At 37.8% G+C, this 23,703-nt stretch overlaps 1 protein-coding gene across 2 annotated transcripts in view; it reads right to left on the bottom strand.

Annotated features, from left to right (window-relative positions):
• The window catches only part of AGFG1 (ArfGAP with FG repeats 1), a 75,169-nt gene extending 53,635 nt beyond the window's left edge, over positions 1-21,534 (bottom strand). Inside the window, exons 1-3 of one of the 2 annotated variants that reach the window (XM_080799106.1) lie at positions 21,390-21,534; positions 21,079-21,300; positions 3,796-3,889 (exon numbers count right to left, since the gene is read on the bottom strand). In XM_080799106.1, the coding sequence (XP_080655232.1) occupies positions 3,796-3,889; positions 21,079-21,245 (261 nt within the window). In that variant the 5' untranslated portion in view covers positions 21,246-21,300; positions 21,390-21,534. Of the gene's footprint in view, positions 1-3,795; positions 3,890-21,078; positions 21,370-21,389 lie in introns of those variants that run through there. The other variant, XM_080799107.1, reaches the window with a different exon arrangement.
• Between the last annotated feature and the right edge of the window lie 2,169 nt (positions 21,535-23,703).

Raw genomic sequence — 23,703 nt, forward strand, 5'->3', positions numbered from 1 at the left:
GTCCTTTGCCCTATAACTTGGCAGTGCCCTCCTACTCTTTTTTCTGAATTTGGCAGCATGATTTTCTTTGGCAAGTTGTTCACAACTGTAATGCAAGCATTAAAACAGATTAAACACAGATGACTGCACAGGTTTTCCTACATATAAATGTATGGAGGAACATTCAAAGCATGTATAACATAGATTAATTTATCACTCTGTGAGTCATCCAACAACCACTGCGCTTACCTGCTTAAGCCTGCAATACTGGAATCATGAACCAAATAGGGCCCTCAGAACACTAAGCCCCCTGGACGGAGTAAAAGAACCCGGACTGCTGACAGTCAGTTTACTCTCTGTTAACTGGTGAAACACTCCTCTTCAGGCATGACCCATTCATGCACAAGATGTATAACAGTAGTGTCTTTTTTTTTTTTTTAAGATTTTATTTATTTATTTGACAGAGATCAAAAGTAGGCAGAGAAGCAGGCAGAGAGAGAGGAGGAAGGAGCCTCCCTGCCGAGGAGAGATCCCGATGTGGGGCTCAATCCCAGGACCCTGAGATCATGACCTGAGCCGAAGGCAGAGGCCTGACCCACTGAGCCACCCAGGTGCCCCAACAGTAGTATCTTTTTAAACCAAAATGTAAGTGATTAAGTATGGCCCTTTCCAAACTACTGACAGATGACACAAAGAATATGGCAACATGTTTTGAAATGAAAAATTAAGATTTGTATACTTTTCTCTATGCATGTTATACTTATGATTTAAATGTTTAAATAAAGTAAACTGATAATGAAGCAACTGCATTTGAAGTCTATGAAGTTTTTAAGTTGTTAACCATTCTGCACTTCATATCAATCCTCACCTTCTATACATCTCTTAAGTTTTTAAAAACACAGATACTGTTACTATTGTTAAGAATTAAATATACCCAGCCCAATACTTTGGTTCTAAGATGTTCTTAAGGACACAAAGTGTGTGTGTCTTTCTTAAAAAACTTTTAAAAAGTTGGTATATTTTCTAATAGTATGAACTATCATAAATTTCCCTTCTCCTTTGTGCATTGTGTTTGATCTGCCTTCAGTATCTTTTCCTGCCACAGGGTACCTTGCTAGTCAAAAGAGCATGTGACTTTTGATCTCAGGGTCTTGAGTTCAAGTCCCACGCTGGATGTAGAAATTACTTATAAACAAACTTAAAAACAAATGAACCAAACCAGTATCTTCCTGCCAGCTTAGGTCCTAACCGTTTTACCTCTATGAGATCTTCTAATCCTCTCCTTTTCACCATCAAGTTGAGCCTCTTCCCATATTCATACTTCTGAAACTTTTTATTGTTACCGTTAATTAACTAACACATGCTATCACTGTTACATTATCTGTGTCCCCAACTAGATTTTTTTTTTTTTAATTTATTTGACAGACAGAAATCACAAGTAGGCAGAGAAGCAGGCAGAGAGAGAGAGGAGGAAGCAGGCTCCCTGCTGAGCAGAGAGCCCGCCGCGGGGCTCGATCCCAAGACCCTGGGATCATGACCTGAGCCAAGGCAGACGCTTTAACCCACTGAGCCACCCAGGCACCCCCCCAACTAGATTTTTAAGCTGTCAGCTAAGCCTATGAGAAATGCCTATAACTGCATCTGCAGTACCTAGCACAGCAACTGCCTTGGTGAGTGTTTAAGTGACCTATCAATTTGCACAACTCTTTTTAGGATTAATATTCATGAAACCATTCCAGTCATCTCTAAGTTTACATTCTGCTTCTATTTTGATATGAGTTGCTCAAAATCAAGGATTTCTTTGTATATATTCTAAATTTATTGTGTTATCAATCTTAATGACTGCTATATTTGACATGATTGAAACCTGAGGACACAAGGCTAACTGAAATAAGCCACTCACAGCAGGACAAAAACTGTCTGATTCCACTTACATGAGGTATCTGAAACAGTCAAACTCATAGAAGCAGAAAGCAGAATGGCAAATGGCAAGGGCTCAGAAGGGGGAATGGGGAGTTGCTAGTCAGTGGGTATAAACTTTACTTACGCAAGATGAGGAAGTTCTAAAGACTTAATGTACAACACTATCCCTCTTTGTAAGAATACTGTATTGATACTTGCAACTTTTTTAAGAGAGGAGATCTTATGTTAAGCGTTCTTACCAAAATTAAAGGTTCCTTCAATCTTAGTATGTGGAGACCAGTTTTCACCCAAACTTAGCTACTTCCTGACAGGTACAGATGTTTTTACTTACTTCTCCAATGAACTGTTACTTTTTTAGTTCTACAACTCTGAATTTATCTGAATAAATACTCTGAATTTAGATTTTTAATTTAAGAACAGAATATTTTTCTTTTTTTTAAGATTTTATTTATTTGACAGAGAGAGAGAAATCACAAGTAGGCAGAGAGGCAGGCAGAGAGGGGGGAGGAGGCAGGCTCCCTGCTGAGCAGAGAGCCCGACGCGGGGCTTGATCCCAGGACCCTGAGACCATGACCTGAGCCAAAGGCAGAGGCTTAACCCACTGAGCCACCCAGGTGCCCCCAGAATAATATTTATTTCTAACTCCACATTCTGATGTCCAAAATTTTGCACTCTAGGCCAACATTCTAAGAGTGCAACCAGAAGTTTACACTATGGGTCTAATCTCAAACTTTATATATAAATAGTTCAAACTGTATTTCAATTGGTAAATATATTATTCTATACTTACAGCCATTACAAATCTTCTGCCCTTTCCTCTAGCTTTAGATTTTTCCCACATCAGTCTGGAAGTTGATTATGCAAAATAATTTTTTATCAGCAAAATAGTGTGTTTACTTCTCTATATCATGTATTAAGTATTTCATAGTTTTTAATTTATACTTCTTCACTGTTTTAGAGCCAAAATGACATGTGCATAACAAGAAGGCAAGCAAGTTTAAGATATTACTATCAAAATGTTAAGGAAGAAAGAGAGGAAAATTATAAAATGTTTACATATAACATCTCAGGGTGAAAAAGATTAAAGCTAATAAAATCTTACAACAACTTTCTTCCTATTATATCAAAAATATGCAAGCAGAATAGTATAACTAAAGTAATATTTCCTTCCCATTAAATAAGGAATAATGGTTATTATTAATCAGTTAGGATGACTGGCTCAATCTTATCCCAAAATGCCCACTTTTCTTGTCAATTTTATAGTTTTTTCAATTATTAGATCATCACTTTTACCAACAGCATGGTAAAAACATAAAACCAAAAACAAGAAAGCAACAATCAGAATGCAATTACTGGAAACCCATTAAAGCAGAGTTAGAAGGAAAAAGCTCCTCTCCAAATTCTTACTGGGTTCCCCTTAATGATGGGCTGCCCCCAACACTGCCAGCGCCCTTTCCTCCCAGCACCTGCTCAACAGAAAGTTCGGCATATAATAATAAGGCATGAGGGGACCTCAAGTAAAAGCTGATCACACAACGGCCTAACAGAAGTTTACTACAGTACCACAAAGTTATTTCTCTTTCTCGTTCTCTCTCTTTTGTCCTTTTAAAGCAAAGACTAACGGTTACTCCAATACTAGATGTCCTCCAAAAATGCCTTTTACATTCAACACTGATGAATTTTAGATACATGTTTCACCTCAGGAGAAAGGCATTTATTAGATATTTAGTAGATATTAATTCTAAGTACATTATGAAGTGAATAATTCTAAAATATCTAAATACAGAATACAAAGATAACTTTTCAGACAGCAAGATTCACCATTCTAGGCAACTTATTAAATCTTATTAAAATGACTGCCAACAAAAAGTTAAAAATTGTAAAAACACTTACTTCATTTCCGTGTTTTTGCAGAAATTCAATTTCTTGTTGTGTGAATGTTGTCATGGAGATAGATTTCACCCTGTGTGGTGGATTTAACCCTCTCCTAAAAGATAAAATATTTACAAATTTATTACTATGTATCTTAAAAATTACACATCAGTATAAAACATTTTTAACTAGCACATTTAAACATTTAAAGTGAACAGTATTCACTTATAAACTAAAAGTATTTAAAAATTATTTTAAACTATTAACCCCCATAACAGATGTGTCAAGGTAAGTTAGGTTCACACTAAATAATGCATTTAAATATAAATTCAAGTGCCATCTAGTTAGGAACACATGGCACCTGTAACACATGAGCTTCTAGGAAATAAAATATTACTTTACTGTGTTTCTAATGGAAGAAGATTATGTAAGAGCTCTATGGTAAAGAATTCAAAAAGTAATTAACCATTTAAATATTTTCACATTTCCTAAGAAAATGACAATATTTTGCTAAGTTTGGAGCTATACAAATATTCTAATCAAACAGCCATTACTTTAAGCTTGAGGATGATTTGAAAACTGAAAACTAACCCAAGAAAACTGGAAATTATTAACCCATAAGAATGAAGTCTCACCTCTCCTTCAATTCAAATAAAAATTTATAATAAAGGACATTTTCAATCACCTCAGAAAGTAATTTAAGTGCTCAAGAAGAAACTTAAAGACATGAGGGAACTCGAGAAATACCTGGATACATGATTAAATGCCTCTGAAGTTCTTTTACACTCTTGAAGCCCTTCTGTATAGATGGCCTTAAGAGAACTTTATCTCTATGTTTCTTTTTTTTTTTTTTAAGATTTTATTTATTTATTTGACAGACAGAGATCACAAGTAGGCAGAGAGAGAGAGAAGAAGAAGCAGGCTCCCCACTGAGCAGAGAGCCCGATGTGGGGCTCGATCCCAGGACCCTGGGATCATGATCTGAGCCGAAGGCAGAGGCTTTAACCCACTGAGCCACCCAGGCGCCCCATCTCTGTTTCTTGATGATGTTTACAGTGCACATAAAAAACTGATAGAAAAGCACTCAGAGAAGAGTAAAAATTATTTACATTTTGTCCAACTATAACATATGTTATATATTATGTCCAACTATATATATATTGTCCAACTATAACATAGAGTATATATAATACTCTACCACCTACAAAAATAAGGGTTAAATAATCTATGCAAAGTAGCAAGTAATCTATGCAAAGTTTCATAAAATTATGTTTAAGTCATGTCCTCTGCCAAAGGCCTCATTTGGAATCCAAGTTCTAGAACAGATTATTAATACTTTTACATAATTTGTCATAGTCATCATGCTAATTGAGAGATTTAATAATGATGTAAAACAATAAATGAACCAAAGGTCTTCCAAAAATAACCTGAAAACATTTTTGAATAAATATGGTGTATAATAATCCTAGAAACTCACAATGTTGTAATTCAACAATAAGGGAAATTCAGAACAGAAGGTCCTCAATTATAATATCCCACTCCTCTCTCTCTGACAGAACTGTCAGAGATAGATGGTACATCTTTTGAATATGCTTTGAATGGGGGCAAAGCACTTTTATCTGTTTCATATTTTGAAGAAGGAAAACGTTAAGTTGGGTTTTGTTGCTGTTTTGTTTTGTTTAAATTTTAAACTAACTCATTTATTTCTAACTCTTGATTATGTTACAAGATACAGAAACAAAGACTGCACAGTAGAAGAAACTGAGTACAGCAATTTCATCCTTGTAAACTTACGAACTTCGCTATGAAAAAAACTAAAGAATGAATTATTTTCAAGTAAGTCTGCAATCATAAATTAAGGCTTCAGAAATATCTCCAAGGGGGCACCTGGGTGGCTCAGCTGGTTAAGCATCTGACTCAGGGTTTCAGCTCTAGCCATGATCTCAGGGTTGTGAGATCAAGCCCCGCCCCACCCCACCCCACGCTCCTACCCTGGGCTCCGCACTCAGTGGGAATCTGCTTGAGATTCTTTCCTCCCACCCACTCCCCCCACTCACACGTTTCTCTCTCTGTAAAATAAAATAGATAAATCTTTAAAAAATAATAAAAATAAAAAATAAAAGTTATCTTCCAAATTTCCTAAAGTGAAAATGTAGGAAAGCCATTATTCATTTAAAGCAGTAGGTTTCTTTTTCCAATTCATCTATATTATGAGAACAAGACTGGATTCACCATTTTCAGGAAAGCTTATTAATCTATGATGTGTAATTACATCCTACCTTGTTCCAAAATAACTTAAGAAGGAATTAACTAATTGTTCTCTTAAATTTTACTACTCCTCCCTCTAACTTAGCAACTTTGTCTCTCCTTATTTCCTAATACATCCTTCTTTATTCCAGCCAACCGTTTACTTTTCCACCTCTCTTACAGTATCCTTTTTAAAAAAGGAAAAGGCAAAGTAATAATTTTCTAATGAGAAAATGCCAAGCACTATTAAAATGGCTTATGTTTTGGATAAGAAATTTTAGAGCACAGAATTATGCCCCTGTATTTCTCAGAACATTAAATGAGAAAACCTCTGATTCTTTTTTAGTTATATTATACAGATGTCCCCTCATAAGAGCAGTACAGTGTATAGCTTATTCACTCACAAATATCATGGCCCTACGGTATCACAGGGTCTACTTATGCATAAAGAAGGCATTCATACTACTTAAATATGTGACAAAATTTTGAACTTACAAAACAAATACAACCAGAATGAACTCATAACCAAACTATGAAAAGACATTTTTTTTCCCACTAAACAAGAACATTTACTACAGGACCTAAGTGAGCTGACTCGGTGCATTTAAAATAGGACTCAATTTACACAACTGCAAGACACAATTTTGCCAGGCCACAGTAATTATACAAATTACGTAACTCCAAGGAAATTTTACATTTGTTCATGTTGCCTTCTCTAATCGCCCTTTTATATCCCATTTACCCAGGCAGATTAACCATACTCTCAATGCAACGATATACCTGGATTTTTCCCCGTTTAGTCTCCAAAAGCTTTATAAAGATATTACATGCTTATAAAATAATTCCGTTAAAAAAAGTTAAGTCCAAAGTGAAAGCTGATAGTCTCATACACTAAGGTAGGATAAATTCACCAATCTGTATCAAGAAAAGAACCTCATTCACACCTTTTGACCTAGTAGTAACCTTTAACAAAACAGGTATCTGAAACACAGCTATCTCCAAGATGTTCATCAAACAGGATTTATAACAGGAAAACATCAGGAACACCTCAGTATCAAAGAGGAAGTGATTAAATGACAATAACATTGTAAACATTATGCACACTTATGGTTATATTTTAATTTTTAGGATGAAAATTATATAGTATTCTCAGAACTATATAAAAAATATCTGCAAAGAAAACAAACTAAATATCCCCAAATGTTAAGCAGTTCTTGCATATAAATGATAGGGATAGGATGATTTTTTTTTCTATTTATAATTTTCTATTCTCTCCAAGTTTTCCACAATGAATATGCATTATTCTATAACAGGAAAAAGAAACAGCAAGAAATAACAGAGTCCAACTGACTAGTAACAGTAGTCAAAGATATTGGACTTTCAAGTCCTGGCGATACGGATGTGAATGTCTGTGCTGAAGAATTAGAGAAAGAAAATATGGGAAGGGGAGAACAATTTTCCTTTCTAAGGCTTTCCTTCATTTTTTCTTAAAAAACTGGAAAGCCTTTCTTCCCAAATATATCTACCAGCATCAACACCTTATCTTCACTTTGTTTCTCTAAATCAGGGGTTTCTCAATTCGGGCACTACTGACATTTGGGCCAGGTCACTGTTTATTGCAAAGGAGCTGCTCTGTGCACTGTAGGATGTAAAGCAGCATCCCCAACCTCTACCCACTAAATACCAGTAGCATCTTCAACCTGTAGGGACAACAAAAAAATGTTTCCAGATGCTGCCAAGTCCCCCCCAGGCAGCAAAATCCCTCTAGTTGAGAATCACTGCTCTAAATATGCCAAATGTTAATTGCCAAGCTAAAGAAATTACTGGAATTCCTTTGGATCTTTATCGAATATAAACCCTACCTAGGTTTAATCATCTACAAAACTCTCTACACATTCACCCTATACACAATAAAAAAGTTGGAATTTTCCCATAAGTCATTATTTTCAGAAGAACAGAAAATAGAAATGTACACTTTTTTCTATGAAATGATAGCAAAATAAATAATACAAGCTTAAAAGTTGTATTGTACATATCAAACTTAAATTAGAAAATACTAAGGAAAGTGTCCACAAAAAACAACAACAACAACAACAACATGGAACTGTATTATGTCAAGCACGCTTAATACAAATGCATAGGCAAAATGTAAGTTAATAAGGCAGAACAAAATTAGTATTTATAAAGTACCTATAAGGCCCATTTAATCTCATCCAATTTCTACTTTCAATTGTATGGCAGACCGGATATTCTGAAAAGTTTCCTCTGCTAAAATATGAGAGATACTCCGTAAGTTATAAACCAAAATGAACAAAAAAATCCTAACATATTGTTGAGCTACCTACAAAGTAAAGGAAATCTCTAAGGATCCCTACCCAAAAGGAAAAAAAAAAAAATTAAAAACTGAGCTAAAACCAGAAGAGTGACACATTTTATACCCAAAATTTAGTATTGCTCAGAAGGCAAATACCAATCAACAACAGCTAAGACAAGACGACAGAGCTGAACCTGAGACAAACCTGTTAAACCTAAGACCCTGGATAAGAAATAAAGCTGCTTCAGGCTGTAGTATCCCTGGGTCCCAGCAGAAGAATATGCAAATCCTCTCAGAAGGAACGTAGTTTCCATTTATGCTCTCAGGATTTGGAAAAATTAAGTTTAATAAAAATCATCACACAGCAACAAAACATGACACTGAGCTTGTCAGTAGAAACATCTTTAGACTGACCTCTCCCGAAGACTTTAGATATTGGAATGATCAAATACAAAACAGAAAATATAGTATATAGGAAACATTATAATAAATAAAAGACAGCATAAAAATAAACAAGATATATGAAGTTATTAGATAACCATGCACTTTAAAAGTCAGAACTTTTAGAAATGAAAAATTATAAATGTGGAAATTAAAAACTCAACAAAGAAGGTAAAGAGCAGATTAGAAAACTAGCGAATTAAAAGACAGGAAAAAACCATCCAGAAAGCAGCACAGACTAAGACAGAAGGAAGAAAAAAGGATATTAGAAGGTCTAACATATCTAATCAACACTCTAATTTAAGATTTATTATTTTGAGAGAAAGAGAGTGGGCATGGGAAGCGAGCAAGGGGAGGAGAAAGACAATCTCCAGCAGACTCCCCACTCAGCACAGAGCCCAATGAGGGCTCAGGTTTTAAGATCCTGAGATCATGAACTGAACCGAAACCAAGAGTCTGACACTCAACCTGTCTGAGCCACCCAGTTGCCCTCTAACCAACACTCTTTACTTTTGAGAGTGTAAATGAAAAAAATGAAGAGAGGTGATATTTGAAGAGATCACGGCTGAGATTTTTCAGATCCAGTGAAAGGCATGCATCTACAAATACAGGGATTATAGCTTATCAAAAACAAGATAAATAAAACCCACTCTCAGAAACATTTTGTTGAAACTTCAAACACAGAACAATCTTAAAAGCAGTCAGACAGAAAAGACCAAGAAAACAAAATTTGACTAAAAGTAGACTTCTCAATAGAAACCAAAAGATAACAAAACATTATCTTTAAGTAGTAAGAAAAAAATAACAGTTGTGAACCCAGCAAAACTATCTCTGAAAATATAAGATCAAAATAATATTTTCAGATAAACAAAAACCCAGAGTTTACCCCAGGAGATCCTCACTGAAAAAATATAGATTATAGAAGAAGGACCCCAGGAAGGTCCTGAAATGCAAAGAGGTAAGGAAAGAAACTGGTAAACATCTTTAGGTAAAACCAAACATCATCTGATTTTAAAATGTCCAATTTATGAGGAAGAACCGGGACAAATTTAATATCTCACCAACAACAGCCCTTAAGCGAGGGTACTTTGTATTTTTAAAGACCTTGTGTTATTACGGAAAGGTTAAAATACTGATTAACTCTAGAATGTCAATATGGAGAATTAAATTTCAATGATGACCATGAAAGTACATGAAATTTACAGCTTTCAAGCTAGTAGAAAGGGAAAATCAAATCAGATCAAAACAAAAAACTGCCATTTTTAAAAATAACATCAAATATACAATTTCCATATGACCTAGCAATCCCACTCTTATTTATCCAGGTGAAAGGAAAACTTATGTTCACCCAAGAATCTGTATATAAATATTTGTAGCAGCTCTATTCATATGAGTCAAAAACTAGAAACCCAACTATCCTTCAAATGGGAAATGGATAAATTCACAAGCAACGGAATACTAACTACTCAGTACTAAGGAGAAATGAACTATTGGAATATGCAACTAACTTGGATTAATCTTTTTTTTTTTTTTTTTTTTTTAAGATTTTATTTATTTATTTGACAGACAGATTACAAGTAGGCAAGAGAGGCAGGCAGGGAGAGAGAGGAGGAAGCAGGCTCTCCACAGAGCAGAGAGCCCGATGTGAGGCTCGATCCCAGGACCCTGGGATCATGACCTGAGCCGAAGGCAGAGGCTTTAACCCACTGAGCCACCCAGGCGCCCCTAACTTGGATTAATCTTAAAGATACTCTGCTGAGTGAAGGTGGCAATCTAAAAAAGTTACATACTTAAGACAGAATTTCCGTAACATTCTCAGAAATAAAAACTAAAATGTTGAGAGAATTAATAGGTAGTTGGCAGGGGTTAGGAACAGATAAGGGTTAAGAGTCTTCAAGGGTGGTGGCAGCTGACTGTGGCAGAAGTTACATGAATCCATACTGATTAAGACTCATATAACTGTATACCAAAAAAGTTAATATTGATGTAGATTAACTAAAGAAACAAAACACTATCATCTTGATTCTATGTTACCATTCACAGTAACCACAATTTTCACACTAATTAAATATTTTCTCATTAGTGGACCTACCTTCTTCTCTACCTACCAAATCTGATTATTTAATTGAATGAAATCTAATCAAAACGGAATTACTTATCTAGTTATTTCAAAGGAGTATTTGTGGAAGCTGGTGCCACTTCCCTTTTTTTGCTAAGTCTAGTCTAGCTGTCATGTGAATTTAATGTTTATAAAACAGCTTACTGTAATGACATTAGTCATAACTACTGGATGGGAGTGCTGGACAAGTAAGCCACATCATTTTTGTAGTGCCAATACAGTGACCCATTTCAGATCCTAAAATACAAATTTTAAGTCTCTAGTGCAAAAAAAATTAAATAATGACACATTTAGTAACAACAGTATTGATATTTTGAAAGCATGTTTGCCAGTTATTTGGTTTCAAGAAGTTCCAAAGTCACCTACTAGTAAGCCAGTATGTTTTAGCAGTATAATTAAGTCATATGCAGATCCCCAGGAGCTTTAGTTTTAACGACCACCACCCAGGTATGACTGTAACCAGATGGTGTGACTCATTCCATATGTCCACCAGTATGCTGCTCTTAACTATGCCTCAAACAATCTTGCAAATAGCCATTTGTTCAACTCAAATAACAATGTATGCGATGTGAATAAGAAAGCTTGTTTAGTTTTATTCATCGCTTTTCTCCTGCTGGGAGAGAAGCTGGTTAAAATATTTTAATGACTGTGGAAATTTATGTGGTTGCTAATCCTGACATAAAGTAATAAAGTTAATTTGACATTTAGATCTATCCCAATCCTAGTTATTTAGCAAAAATATTACATATAAATCATTTTTAATTCAGAAAAATTATATACTTAAAGTCTACAACAGATGGACGATGCCTTTAACAGGACATCAAGATTTCACAAACTACTGATGCCAAGGCACTATATGTACTGGACGGTCCAAAATATTAGTCTATCCAGAACCCCATTTAAAATACTGAAAACACACACACAAAATGTAAACCACATTTGTTATTTTCGTTTTGTTTTGCTTTTTCCCTGAAAATCACAAAACTACACTGTAAAGTCCTTGTAACACTTAGGAGAGACATCTAAAAAATAATACTCAACAATTTAAACCTAATTAAGGTATCCCAGTTAAATGTGCCACCCCCCAAAAGAGGGGGCACCAACTCTTTGATTCTGGCCCTGAGGTTGTGAGACTGAGCCTGCCATCAAGCTCCAGGATCCGGGCTGGGTGGGAAGCTACTTAAGATTCTCTCCCTCTGCCCCTCTCTCTCCACCTACCCTGCTAATGCGCTCCTACGCAAGCATTCTCTCCTTCCCTCTCAAAAAAAAAAAAAAAAAAAAACGACAAAACCCAAGGTCTTCACAACCTCTCCAAACCTCACTGAAATGAAAGCAAAGGAATAAAAAGGCATTAACCCGCAGAGACAGAGGGGCAGAGAATAAGGGAGGAGGCCAAAAGCATACTATAGGTCTCCAGTAACAAGTTTTAGAAGATAAAAAATGAATATACCAACAATAACTGACTTTGCAGAGTAAAGAAAAGCAAAACAGAAGCTCCTTCAGAGAGAGGCCAACTAGAAGCTGATTCCCACTACAGAACCCCTGAAAGATTCACTAAAGGAATGAGAGGCAGGTCAGGGGGATTCACATAGGGTCAAAAATAAATTTCCAGTTCCCCTTCAGCCACAAGACTACCTCTACTAGGCCCTAGGCAGAAGTCTGAACGACAATTTAATCTGCAGAGATTATCCAAATAGACTCCGGACTCAGGCATAGCTAAGGACTGTTATTAGGCACCCTGTTAAAAATTAAAGAATTAACTGAGACTTTACCTACTGAATGATTGATTACGTGCCCCTCGTCTCCTCCCTCAACCTGGATCCTAGAAAAATGGCAGCCAGGCTCTTTTAGTCACCAACAAGAAAGAATATTGGAGAAAATATCTCTGAACTTAAAACAACAACAAAAAAACCCATGTCTTCCAAACCAATGAGTCCAAAAGAATGGCTACAATATTGAACAAAAGACCTAACCAAAATGTTTCCATGTACAGTTCAGAAAAGCAGGAATAAAAAAAGATCATATATAATCCCAAAGAGGGAGGGGGAAAATGGGGCACAAAGAATCAGTAATAAGAAGAGCATCAGGGGGTGCTGGGTGGCTCAGTCGGTTAACAGTCTGACTCTTAGTTTCAGCCTAGGTCATGATCCCAGGGTCCTGGGATGGAGCCCCAACTTGGGCTCTGCACTCTGCACTCAGCATGGGGTCCACTTGAGATTCTTTCCCTCTAATAAATAAATTCTTTAAAAAAAAAAAAATAGCATCAGACTTCCCAACATTGATACTGAGGATATGAAGATAATTAAACACTGCCTTAAAACCTCAAGGATAAAGTATTTCCACCTTATGAATAGGTACAGACTATCAATTTAAAAATGAAGTGGATGAGACATTTATAGCCATACACCTCTCAAAATAATCTCCCAGTGACCTTCAATCAGGAGGCCAAGGGAGATGTGGGGGTCCTGAAAACAGAGGGTCCAACACTGGTTAGGCATGAAAAGAATTTCCAGAATGAAGGCAGAAGAAAAGTCCCAGGATGATCACTGCATAGCAGGTCTAGAGAGCAGCATTTCCAGACTAGAAGATGACAAAAGTACCCAGAAAAGATTTATCAATTTAAAACAAACAGGTACCTGATGTTATGATGATACTGAAAGAAGTTTTACGCCTCAGCCAGAGACTTTTTAATGATTATTAATGATACATATAAGAAAAAGGAAATGATGAGAACTACACAAGTACAAACTTCCTGAGGGAAAAGGTTGTACAAGTAAGAAAATAATAGCAATATACTGTATGACTCAGCTGAGAACAATACGTATACTTGCAACAAGGCAAATACCAAATAAGTGATTTAGCCAACAACTGTGATAACATTATATGGAAGAGGTAGAGACAGTAGGTAGAAAAGAAAAAAGAAGTATGAAGAGGATCAAATCCTTATCTTCCTCCTCGTACAGCAGAAGTCAATATATAAAGCCAAACTGAAAAAAAATTTTAAACAGCTGTGTGTTAGCTAGAAATACTAAGGTAAACATAGAAGGAGGGCACAGACAAAAGTTGAGTCACTGTCTAGGGCAATCAGAAATGGAGGAAGGGAACAGGTAACTACTGTTGTTCATTGAAAGCCTTTGCCTTTTTAAATTATAGGCATGTGTTCTTCTGATAAAAATTAAAATTGAATTAAAAATTGAGCACAAACAAGAATGGAGATAAACAGTTCTTGCTCTTCAAAACCAAATTTAACTGACATACACTTACAGATTATTATCTTTGATGAAAAAGTTTGAGGAACTTTTAAAATTTCTGAAGTATCAAGTCTCTTTACTAAACACCAGAGATCTTTTTGTAGAGGTTACCTACTGAACACAATTGTTCCAAGTTAGAGCCACCAAGATTAACTGAGTAAGAGATAAAGCTCTGACGACAAAAGAGAAAGAGTCTTCACATATTCCCAAAGAGTTTTCACATGTTCCCATATTATTAGTTCCACTGATTTTAACTCTCCCCATCAAAGAGCTTGCACAGTCTAACAAAAAATGGGGGAAGAACAAGAATCTTTAGAATTTGACAACAACAAGAAAAATTCCTCTCTTCCTTTTGTAAACATGCAAGTTTCTCTGTAACTTCCATACACTTGTCTCCTATCTCCCCCTAGGGAATATATATCTATTACCTCTTTCACATATAGGCTTTAAAATTACCCAGATAGTGACCATATGTACAGCTCCCCACACCCACTAGTCTTTTCTTCTTTAAGCTAACATTTCTGGCTCCTGCAAATGTTCTTCTCATACATAGTTTTAAGTTTCCTTATCATCCTGATGAAATTCCTTAGAGCATGCTATAGTTAGTATATCTCTTAAAAGAAGCAACCAGAATAAAAGCAAGGTGTAATTATGAATCCCCCACTCTAAAACAGCATAGTACCGATCAAAAAGAGACCACGTCTTACTCAGGAGTCTTTGAAAGAAGTATGTTCTAACATAAAAAGAACAAAAAACAAACAAACAAAAAAAACCTATCATTCCTCATATTCTGAACAATTTAAACAAGTTTCCCATCCTTACTGTAATAGAAGTAAATGAATTTCATTCTTAACACACCCCTGATTGGGGTGTGTTAAGAGAGAGCTCTCACCTGTGGGCCTATAAAGGATGTCAGAAGGAATATGCTACTAATTAAAGTACTCAAAGTTATGAATGATTCCCCTTTTATATATATGGGTATTCCTAACCAGTTACCAATCTAACCATATGAAGCGGGAAATGCATTAATGAGTTGGGGGTAAATGCCAAGGGTAACAGCTCCAGTCCTGAATATCTCCGCAGAAGTTTCTCAAGAATATGAACATTATGCATGTTGTATAGAAAAGAGTGAAAATGTGATGTCACCATACCACATATGCTTAAGAGTTTTGCCAGGACAAGAAGATGTTCACAGTACGATAGAAGAGTCCCTCTTAATCAATTTGCGAGGTGAATCCATGTTTCTCCTCCCTGCTGAAAAACCTACAGCAAAGGCCTACTGCACAACAAACATTCATAGCTAGGAGGGCATGCTGTCCTGCTCCTTCCAACTGAGTTTTATGTTTATCAAGAGTTGTTTAATATAATAACTTGGTAATACAGTTGGCACAGAATTTGGTAAATATATAGTTGAAGTGAGTGTTTTGTGAAATACTGACACAAGTGAGAACTGTTTCCATAAAAACGAAGTATTTTAGAGACAACTAAATTCAATTACCATGAAAAGCTGTTACTTAACTGTAAACAAGAACTGGAAAAAGACTGAAAAAAAGATCTAGAACAATCCAGCACTCAACTTACTTTAAAAAGTAACTTAGGGGTGCCTGGGTGGCTCAGTGGGGTAAGCCTCTGCCTTCAGCTCAGGTCATGATCTCAGGGTACTGGGATGGAGCCCCACATCAGGCTCTCTGCTCAACAGGGAGCCTGCTTCCATCTCTCTCTCTGCCTGCCTCTCTGCCTGCTTGCGATCTCTCTCTCTGTCAAATAAATAAATAAAATCTTTAAAAAAAAGGTAACTTAAAATTCTGAACACTGTAAACACGATGTGAGTCTGGGTTATATCAATGGGACAATGAATCTAATCAGTGGAACCACATTCAAAGAGAAGTACTAGGTGTTACGTTAAAAGACTGGCAAATTAACAATTATGTTAAAATTTTAAAAACCTAAGTATATAAAAACATACATATATATGCATACATACATTATTTACTTGCAAATAAATCTAATCACTATCTATCCTACATGCACAGGGTGAGAGGTTTTAATTACAATTCAGATAAAGAAAACAGCAAGAGAACTCATTCATGGCAAGATAGCTGGGCCAAATTCAAAACAGGTACCACCGAATTCCCATTATACTCACAATATACAACAGCAGTTTCTGAATAAAACTCGAAGAAAACACAAAGTTAAGAAAAGCTAACTTCCTTTAAATTTTTTTTGAAAAAGCACAGCTATAAAGCAAAATGCACATACATCCATAAATTATGTTTTGCTTTTAAAATAAACATGAAGTTAAAATCTACTATTTAAATCCCCCAACTACAGAATTCACAAATAACTTACAATAATTCATGGGAAACATATCTACCTTTGTTAGTGGTGGATCATCATTAGTTCTGGCTGCCTAGTTCAGGGTATCACAACAAAGCTTTAAGAATGTAAGCAAATTTTACAATTTGAAGTTGGGGGAGGAATCTTCATAAGATTTTTATTAGAATCACACCTGACACACAGCTAGCACTCAATAAATGTGACTAATAGTTATCATTATTATTATTATATTTCCCATTTCAACAAATACTGTGTTATATCCCCTACATACGTACTAGTGCCAATCTGCTTAAAAATGATCTTTCATAATGGGATCAAATAATTTTCCCACTTACACTAAATTGAAATTGTACTATATTTTCAAAATACCTCATCAAATAGAAAGAAAAAGGAATTAAAGATATAAATCACTGCCCACTGTAACCTCACAAGGTCTTGAATATTATAAACAGAGCTCCAAAAAGTATTTGATTTCAATCCACTCTAATGTTAATAAACGTATTAAAACAAATTAAATGCCTTTTCATCTAACTTTAAAAATTCTTGCAATATTCACCATTAAAGTCAAAATGCACACAAAATTAACAACATGTAAGTTAATATCAAGCTCTATCTATACACCTATGAAATCCCCACTTTAAATACTCTGTCCACATAAAATAGCTGGAACTGAGACAAAGTGTTTCTTAAATTTATTTTTTACTTTACCTAAACCCTCTCTGAAAAACTTGTGAATCACCTTTTAAAGATGAACAATTCTTATTTACTGATTAAACTAATGTTAAATAATTTGGTCTAAACCTCATCTTTAAATCAACTAAAGCTCTTCGGCATGAAGGCCAATGTTTTGTTGTAGGCTATCCATTCATTATTTGAAGTATTTTGGTAGCTAGAACATGAAAGAAAGTGACAAATCTATCTGTTACAATACCCCCATTCTACCTCAGTAATAAATAGTAAAACTGCCTCTAAATTTAAAGTTCCGCAAACTGAATTCAGTTATATACTCTGAATGAGCACCAAACAAGTATACGACAGTCACCCAGAAGATTCTGAGTCTAGTAAAATAAACAGTAAGATGCTTGTTCAATTTGTTTAAGCAAAGACACTGTTAAATTAATGATAAAAGGTACATGACTAACCTCTAAAATTTAGAATTCATGACAGCAGATACTCTTTATTGTACATAAGCATTTTCTAGGCAATCAGGTTTTCCCAATGGTAGCTAGAAGCTTTATACTTTGTAAATCCACTGCTTAGTCTCATCCTCTCATATAGTATATGTTCAATAACTACTCAAATTGTACAATCTAATCCTTATACCAACCTTAAGCTATGCATTATCTTCTTAATACAAAAGAAACTAAGGCTGAAGAGATGGATCCAGGTTAACTGACACATGGTGGCCGGGCTTAATACCTTGCCCTAAGTCTCAATGCTAGTGGCAGTGTCAGAATCTGATTTCAAAATTATTGTCTTCCAAGTATCCATATCATCAAAATAGCAAACATATAATTACTCAACTCAATAGTTACTCAATTCTTCTCAAATTATTTTCCTTTATTACTGCTTTTCAAGAACAGAAATCCTTAGGAGCTTCAATAGATCCCTTCAATATTTCTACAGTAGACATCTGATCCAGCATCTATCCCTTCCTTCCCAAGAATCCCAGATTTCTAACTTGAGATTTCTCTTTGGAGATCTTTGTTGTTCCAATGAAGTCACTGTAGAATATGAGTCCAATCAGGGCACTGGTTTAAGGTAGCTATATGACCTGAGTAAAGTGCAGAACTTCTGGAAAAGTTGGGACACCAATATAAGATAAGGCAATATGCAGCCCTAGGAGCTGGAAGCAGCCATCTATGGATGAGAGAAATCTAGGCAACATCATTAAGCCACTGGAAAAAGTCTTACTTAAAACAAAGAAAAATCCAAACTCACAGATTTTTACAGGGGTTACATCTTGTTTCAATGTCTTTCCAATACTGTTCCCTACTCATGGAATACCCTTTCCCCCCTTGTTAATACCTCCCATTTACTGGGCAGCTATCACATACCAGGCATAAAATGTGATGTTAAACACATGTTATCTCTAATACTGAAAACTAATCTACATCCAAAATTTACAAGGTAAACTTCTCAATATTCATGGATGAGAAAATTCAAACTCAAGGAGACTGAGTGACACTGCCAATGCCATACAGCTAATACGCAAAGCCAGGATTTAAGACCAGGTTTATCCAACTCACGAGTACTTATTCGTTCAACAACATGAAGCAGTCAGCCACATGGATCTTGTCTTTAAAGGTCTTTGCTCAGGCATCACATCTTTTGTGAAGCTTCTATCCATTTACATATTTCAGGGATAGCTCATTTAGAGAAAGGAAATATTACAACGTATCATCACTGTTTATTTAAAATGCAGGCTCCTTAAATCTAAGAGGATCCAAGGAACACCAGTGCCTCCCACAATGTATGACATAGGCCAGTCAAGCAATAAACATTTGTAAAATTATCCCTGAATGGAGATAGAAGTCCTATCTCTCACAGATTAAATTCTTTAAAATAAACAACTGTCATTACACTGAGATATTCTCTTATATAGAATGCTTGAGAAATTTGGGTTTTAGTTAATGTGTAAATATTTCTTAATCTCATACTTTTGCTGCAGAAAATGTTGCCTGCTAGACTTATGAAGAACCACAGAGAAATGCCAGAAATTCAAAACAGTAACTACACACATTTTTTTCAAACCAAGTATTCCATATGTACCAAAGGATCTTGTGTCTAGTAAACAGAGGACATACTTACTATGCAAATAAAAATCAAATACACTTAAAACACTGGACTGTTAGCTTCATTCTAGAACCAGTTGCCTAACCCATGTCAGTTTATCTGTAAATGAAAACTATGAATCAGACTATCTCCTAGATTCCACCCAGCTCTACGATTCTGTTGTAATTCAGTAATATCACTGTCAACTTCTCAGAGTGCTTCCCTAACTATAATTTAAAAGTAACCTCTCAAACAAGGGCTCTGCTATCATACTATTTTAATACATACTTATCCCAGACATTTTTCTCATTTAATGACTTACATATTAACATCTCCCCTAGCAGAATGTAGCTCCAAAAGAACAGGGATTTTACTGTATTCATCAGCACTTCTCAAGGCTTCACACAGAACACAGTAGACACCAGGTACATGTTTGTTGAAGAAAAAACATTCATGGAAGAATAATAATGCTTTATTGCCCAACATGAAGGGAAAAAACCAAATGGAGCACTGCCGGGCATGTCCTGCATTTTCCAAATAACAAATTTTCTAATATATTATGTACTCCATCTCAGTATTAATCTTACAAAGGTTTTTTCGGGGGGGGAGGGCGCAAATTAATTTCTATGAAGAAATGCTACAAATGAAAGAACCCAAGTAGATATTTTGTTGTAATAAAGATTTTAAGACTATTTAGTGACTACTTTAAATACAAGGTCACTACTACATAAAAGCAACTTACCAGTTCCAAAAATCATCCACAAACTTTCCAACGAAAATTTCACAGTAACAAAGTAACAAAAATATTATCAAAATAAAGCTTACTAAATTAATAAAGCAAAGAACACAAACCATCCCAATAATTCAAGACAGTAGTCTCCATTTTTCTGAAGCAATGATGTCTTCCCATCTCTCCCAATTTCTGTATACAGCCTTGTATCGGTACCGATAAAAGTCTTACAGACACTACCACATGTACAATGACACAGCTTCTAGTCAATATCTTATTTCCATTAAAACTCTCCCCAAACTCAAGACTCTCTTTGGACCATAAAGCTAAAACCCCACAATCTCACATCTGCTTCTCTGCCTCCCTCTCTCGCAATTAAGCCTCTCGAACTTTTCCCTTGGGATTCAAATCTCTGCCATCAAGACATTTTAATCCCGCTACTACTCCTAAGTGCCTGCTTTCTCCCAGTGACCTAGGTGCTTTCGACCCGAGTAAAAAAAAAAAACAAAAAACAAAAAACAAAAAACAAAAACCAGGTTACCCATCCTTGCCCTTTCCCAACCTAGCTTCTCCCCCACCCTCTCTACGGGTGCCTTGCAGGTGCCTCACTGGGAACCTCAGCGCCACCCGGGGCCGCCCAGAGGAGGGGCACACAAAAGACCCGCACGGCCCTCCCAGCCTACTCCTGTGTCTCCCCTACAGTCCCATCGGGTCAGTGCCCTGGAGAAGAAGCGGAGGCCAGAGGGAGACGGCGCCGGCTCCGCCGAGAACAGCGATGCTTGCCCCGGGGGCCCCTTACAGACCCCACCTTCGCCCACGCCCCACCCACGAAGACTGCCCTGGGCCGGGACCCTCGCCCAGAGAAACCGAAAGCGCATCCCCAGCCCGGGAGCAAGGGCAGAGCGCATCCCACCCGCCGCCCTCCGCCGCCCCTCCCCGCGAGCCCGCGCCCCAACCGCCGCGCCGGCCCGAGCGGGCGCCCCCGCTGGCCTCCCGCGCCGCCTGCACCCCCCCGCCGGCCCAGCTGCCCGCTTCCCCGCCCCCCAACACGGGGGAAGGGCCCACGCCCGCCCAGCCACCCGGCACTCACAGGCTGCCGGAGCAGGAGGTACAGACGAAGGAGCCGACCGTCATGTTCACGTAGGTGGGGCCGCGCTGGTCGCAGTCGAAGCACTTTCGGTTGTGCGGGAGACCGGTCATGTCCCGCAGCATCTTCAGGTGCTTCTCCTCCTGCTTCCGCTTCGCGCTGGCCGCCATGGCCGCGGCGCCGAGGGAAGAGGCCGGCAGGGCCAGGAGCGGGAGCCGGGCGGCGCTGCGCCGGGGGCCCGCGGTCCCACGGGCCGCCCTGGCCGCGGCCGCCGCCCTCCGTCAGCGCGCGCCGCCCGCGCTGGACCTGGCCGCCTCGGCTCGACTCGACTTCGCTGGGCGCGGCGCGGACGCTGTGGAGCGCGGGCTGACGGGCCACACCAACCTGCCGGGCCGGGACAACCGCCGCCGCGACCGCCTCCGCCTCCACCGCCGCCACCACCACCGCCACCTTCCCGACTTCTCCAGAGGGGAAAAGAGGAGGAAGGGGGACGGCAAGAGGAGGCCCGCCCTGGGCGGCCGGAAGCCAAGTGTCGGCCGGCGCCCTCTGCTGGCCAGGAGGAGTTAGTTACTGCGGCCGCGCTGAGGCCCGGATTTGGGCGGGGGCAAAGCAGCAAAGATACAAAGGTGGTGGTGACGATAGAAAGTATTTATTAGAAAGCTTATATGTGCTAAGCGCATTACCGAACTTAACTTCGTTCCCTGCTCAAAACTCTCCAAGGGCTGCCCACTTCTTTGGAGATAATTCCAGGGTTCCACACTGTACTCTAAAAGGTGCTCCCTCATCTAACCCAACCTACCTCTGTCCCCATCCGGGTTTCTCACCACACTGGCTTTCCGTTTGTCCCCCACACATGATAAGCTCCCTTCTGACCCAGGACCCTTGCCATGCTGTTCTCTCTCTGTTAAGGTTTCTCAACCCTGACACTATTCACATTTTGGACTTGATAATTGTTTGGTGTGGGGGATATTGCGTTGAGAGGTATTTCATGGCATCCCTAGGCTTTATCCACTAGATGCCAGAATGACCCCTCCCCACACCCTACATGTGGCAACCAAAAATCCCCACACATTGCCAAGGGTAGACTGAGACGTAGTCAATTCATTTATGCACATCTGGCGGGCAACCTTCCTTAACCCAATCAACCTATTTAAAGTTGCGACCCCTCTTCCTGAAAGTAGCCCTCCCTGAAATAGCTGTGTTGGATTTCCTTCCTAGTGCTAGCTATTTGAAATCCTTCTTATTTAGTGTTTACTTAGTGTTGTTTGGGATCCCCCGTTAGGCTCCAGATTTTCCTCACTACTCCTCCACCCTCTGCCCCTCCCAGAGCTGGAAGCTAGTGTTCAGTGTTCACGGAATGAATGCATTCAGTATCTCATTTAATCTTCACAAGATCCCTTTGGGGTAGGCATTACTGTTCTTTCCATCTCACAAATCTGGAAGCTAAAGCTCTGGGGGATTAAGTAAATTTACTGGAGGATACATATGGGAAAACTGGGATTCCAACCCAGACAGTCAGACTGTAAGACCCAAATCTCTTCATCACTCTAAGCAAACACAGCCAGCCGGATGTTAGAAATCATCCCTGCCCCTCCTTCCCCAGAGGAGTGCAGGGAGACCCAGAGAGCTGAAGTTCTGAAATCACCCAGCTGGTGAATGGGAAAGTAAGATTAGAACGCACATTTCCTAATTGCCAAAGCTAGCCCTCAGACATCCCTTGAAAGTAACTGGACGAAACGCCCAAGTGAGACTTCATGTTAATAGAATAATAATAATAATAAAATAAATAATAATAAAATAAATAAATAATAATAAAATAAAATAATAATAATAAAATGCTATTAGTAATATCTAAATATTACAAGAAAGTGATCAACAGATTTTGGATTGGTCAATGGATTTTTAACTTTCTATTAGGGAAAATATCAAACTCCCATGAGACTGTGTCCCATCGTCAATAATTATCAGCTCATGGCTAATGTGCTTTCTACCCACCACAAACTCCCATCACCCCTCCTATTATTTTGAAGCAAATTGCAGATAGCGTACCATTCATCCGCACATACATTAGTTTGCATTGCTAAAATACATACATTCATAAATAAATAAATAAATACTTTTTAAAACTGAAACAGGGTACTGTTAGCACACCTAAAAAACTAACAATAATTCCATAAGAATCATGAAATATCTCAGCAAGAAATGAAGTTTCCCATTGATGTTTAAAAAAGATGCTTATAGTTTATTCTAATCCATACATGTAGTTGGGTAATATATGGGTACTAAAGTCTTTGTGTTTCCACTCTATCTCTTTTTCCCTTGTAATTTCTTTTTTTTTTTTTTTTTTTTAAGGAACTGGCCATTTGCCCTGTTGTTTACCACAGCCTATGTTATTTAACACCCCTACCTTTCCTAAAAATTTGTGGGTGGGTCCAGTTCCCTTGTTTCCAGTTCAGTACTTTTGTATTCTTGGCAAAATTTGATTTCTTTGTCCCCTTCCATCAGCCAGCACATAATGGGGGGAGGGGAGGGTCCTTTCTGTCTTTTTATATTAGCAGCCATTGATGATTAATATCTAGATCGCTTAATTTATGAAGGGTCACAGAGTGGTGATACTCTAACTCTGTC

The sequence above is a fragment of the Martes martes genome (genome assembly GCF_963455335.1).
Source record: "Martes martes genome assembly, chromosome: 3".
In the NCBI taxonomy this organism is placed as follows: Eukaryota; Metazoa; Chordata; class Mammalia; order Carnivora; family Mustelidae; genus Martes; species Martes martes.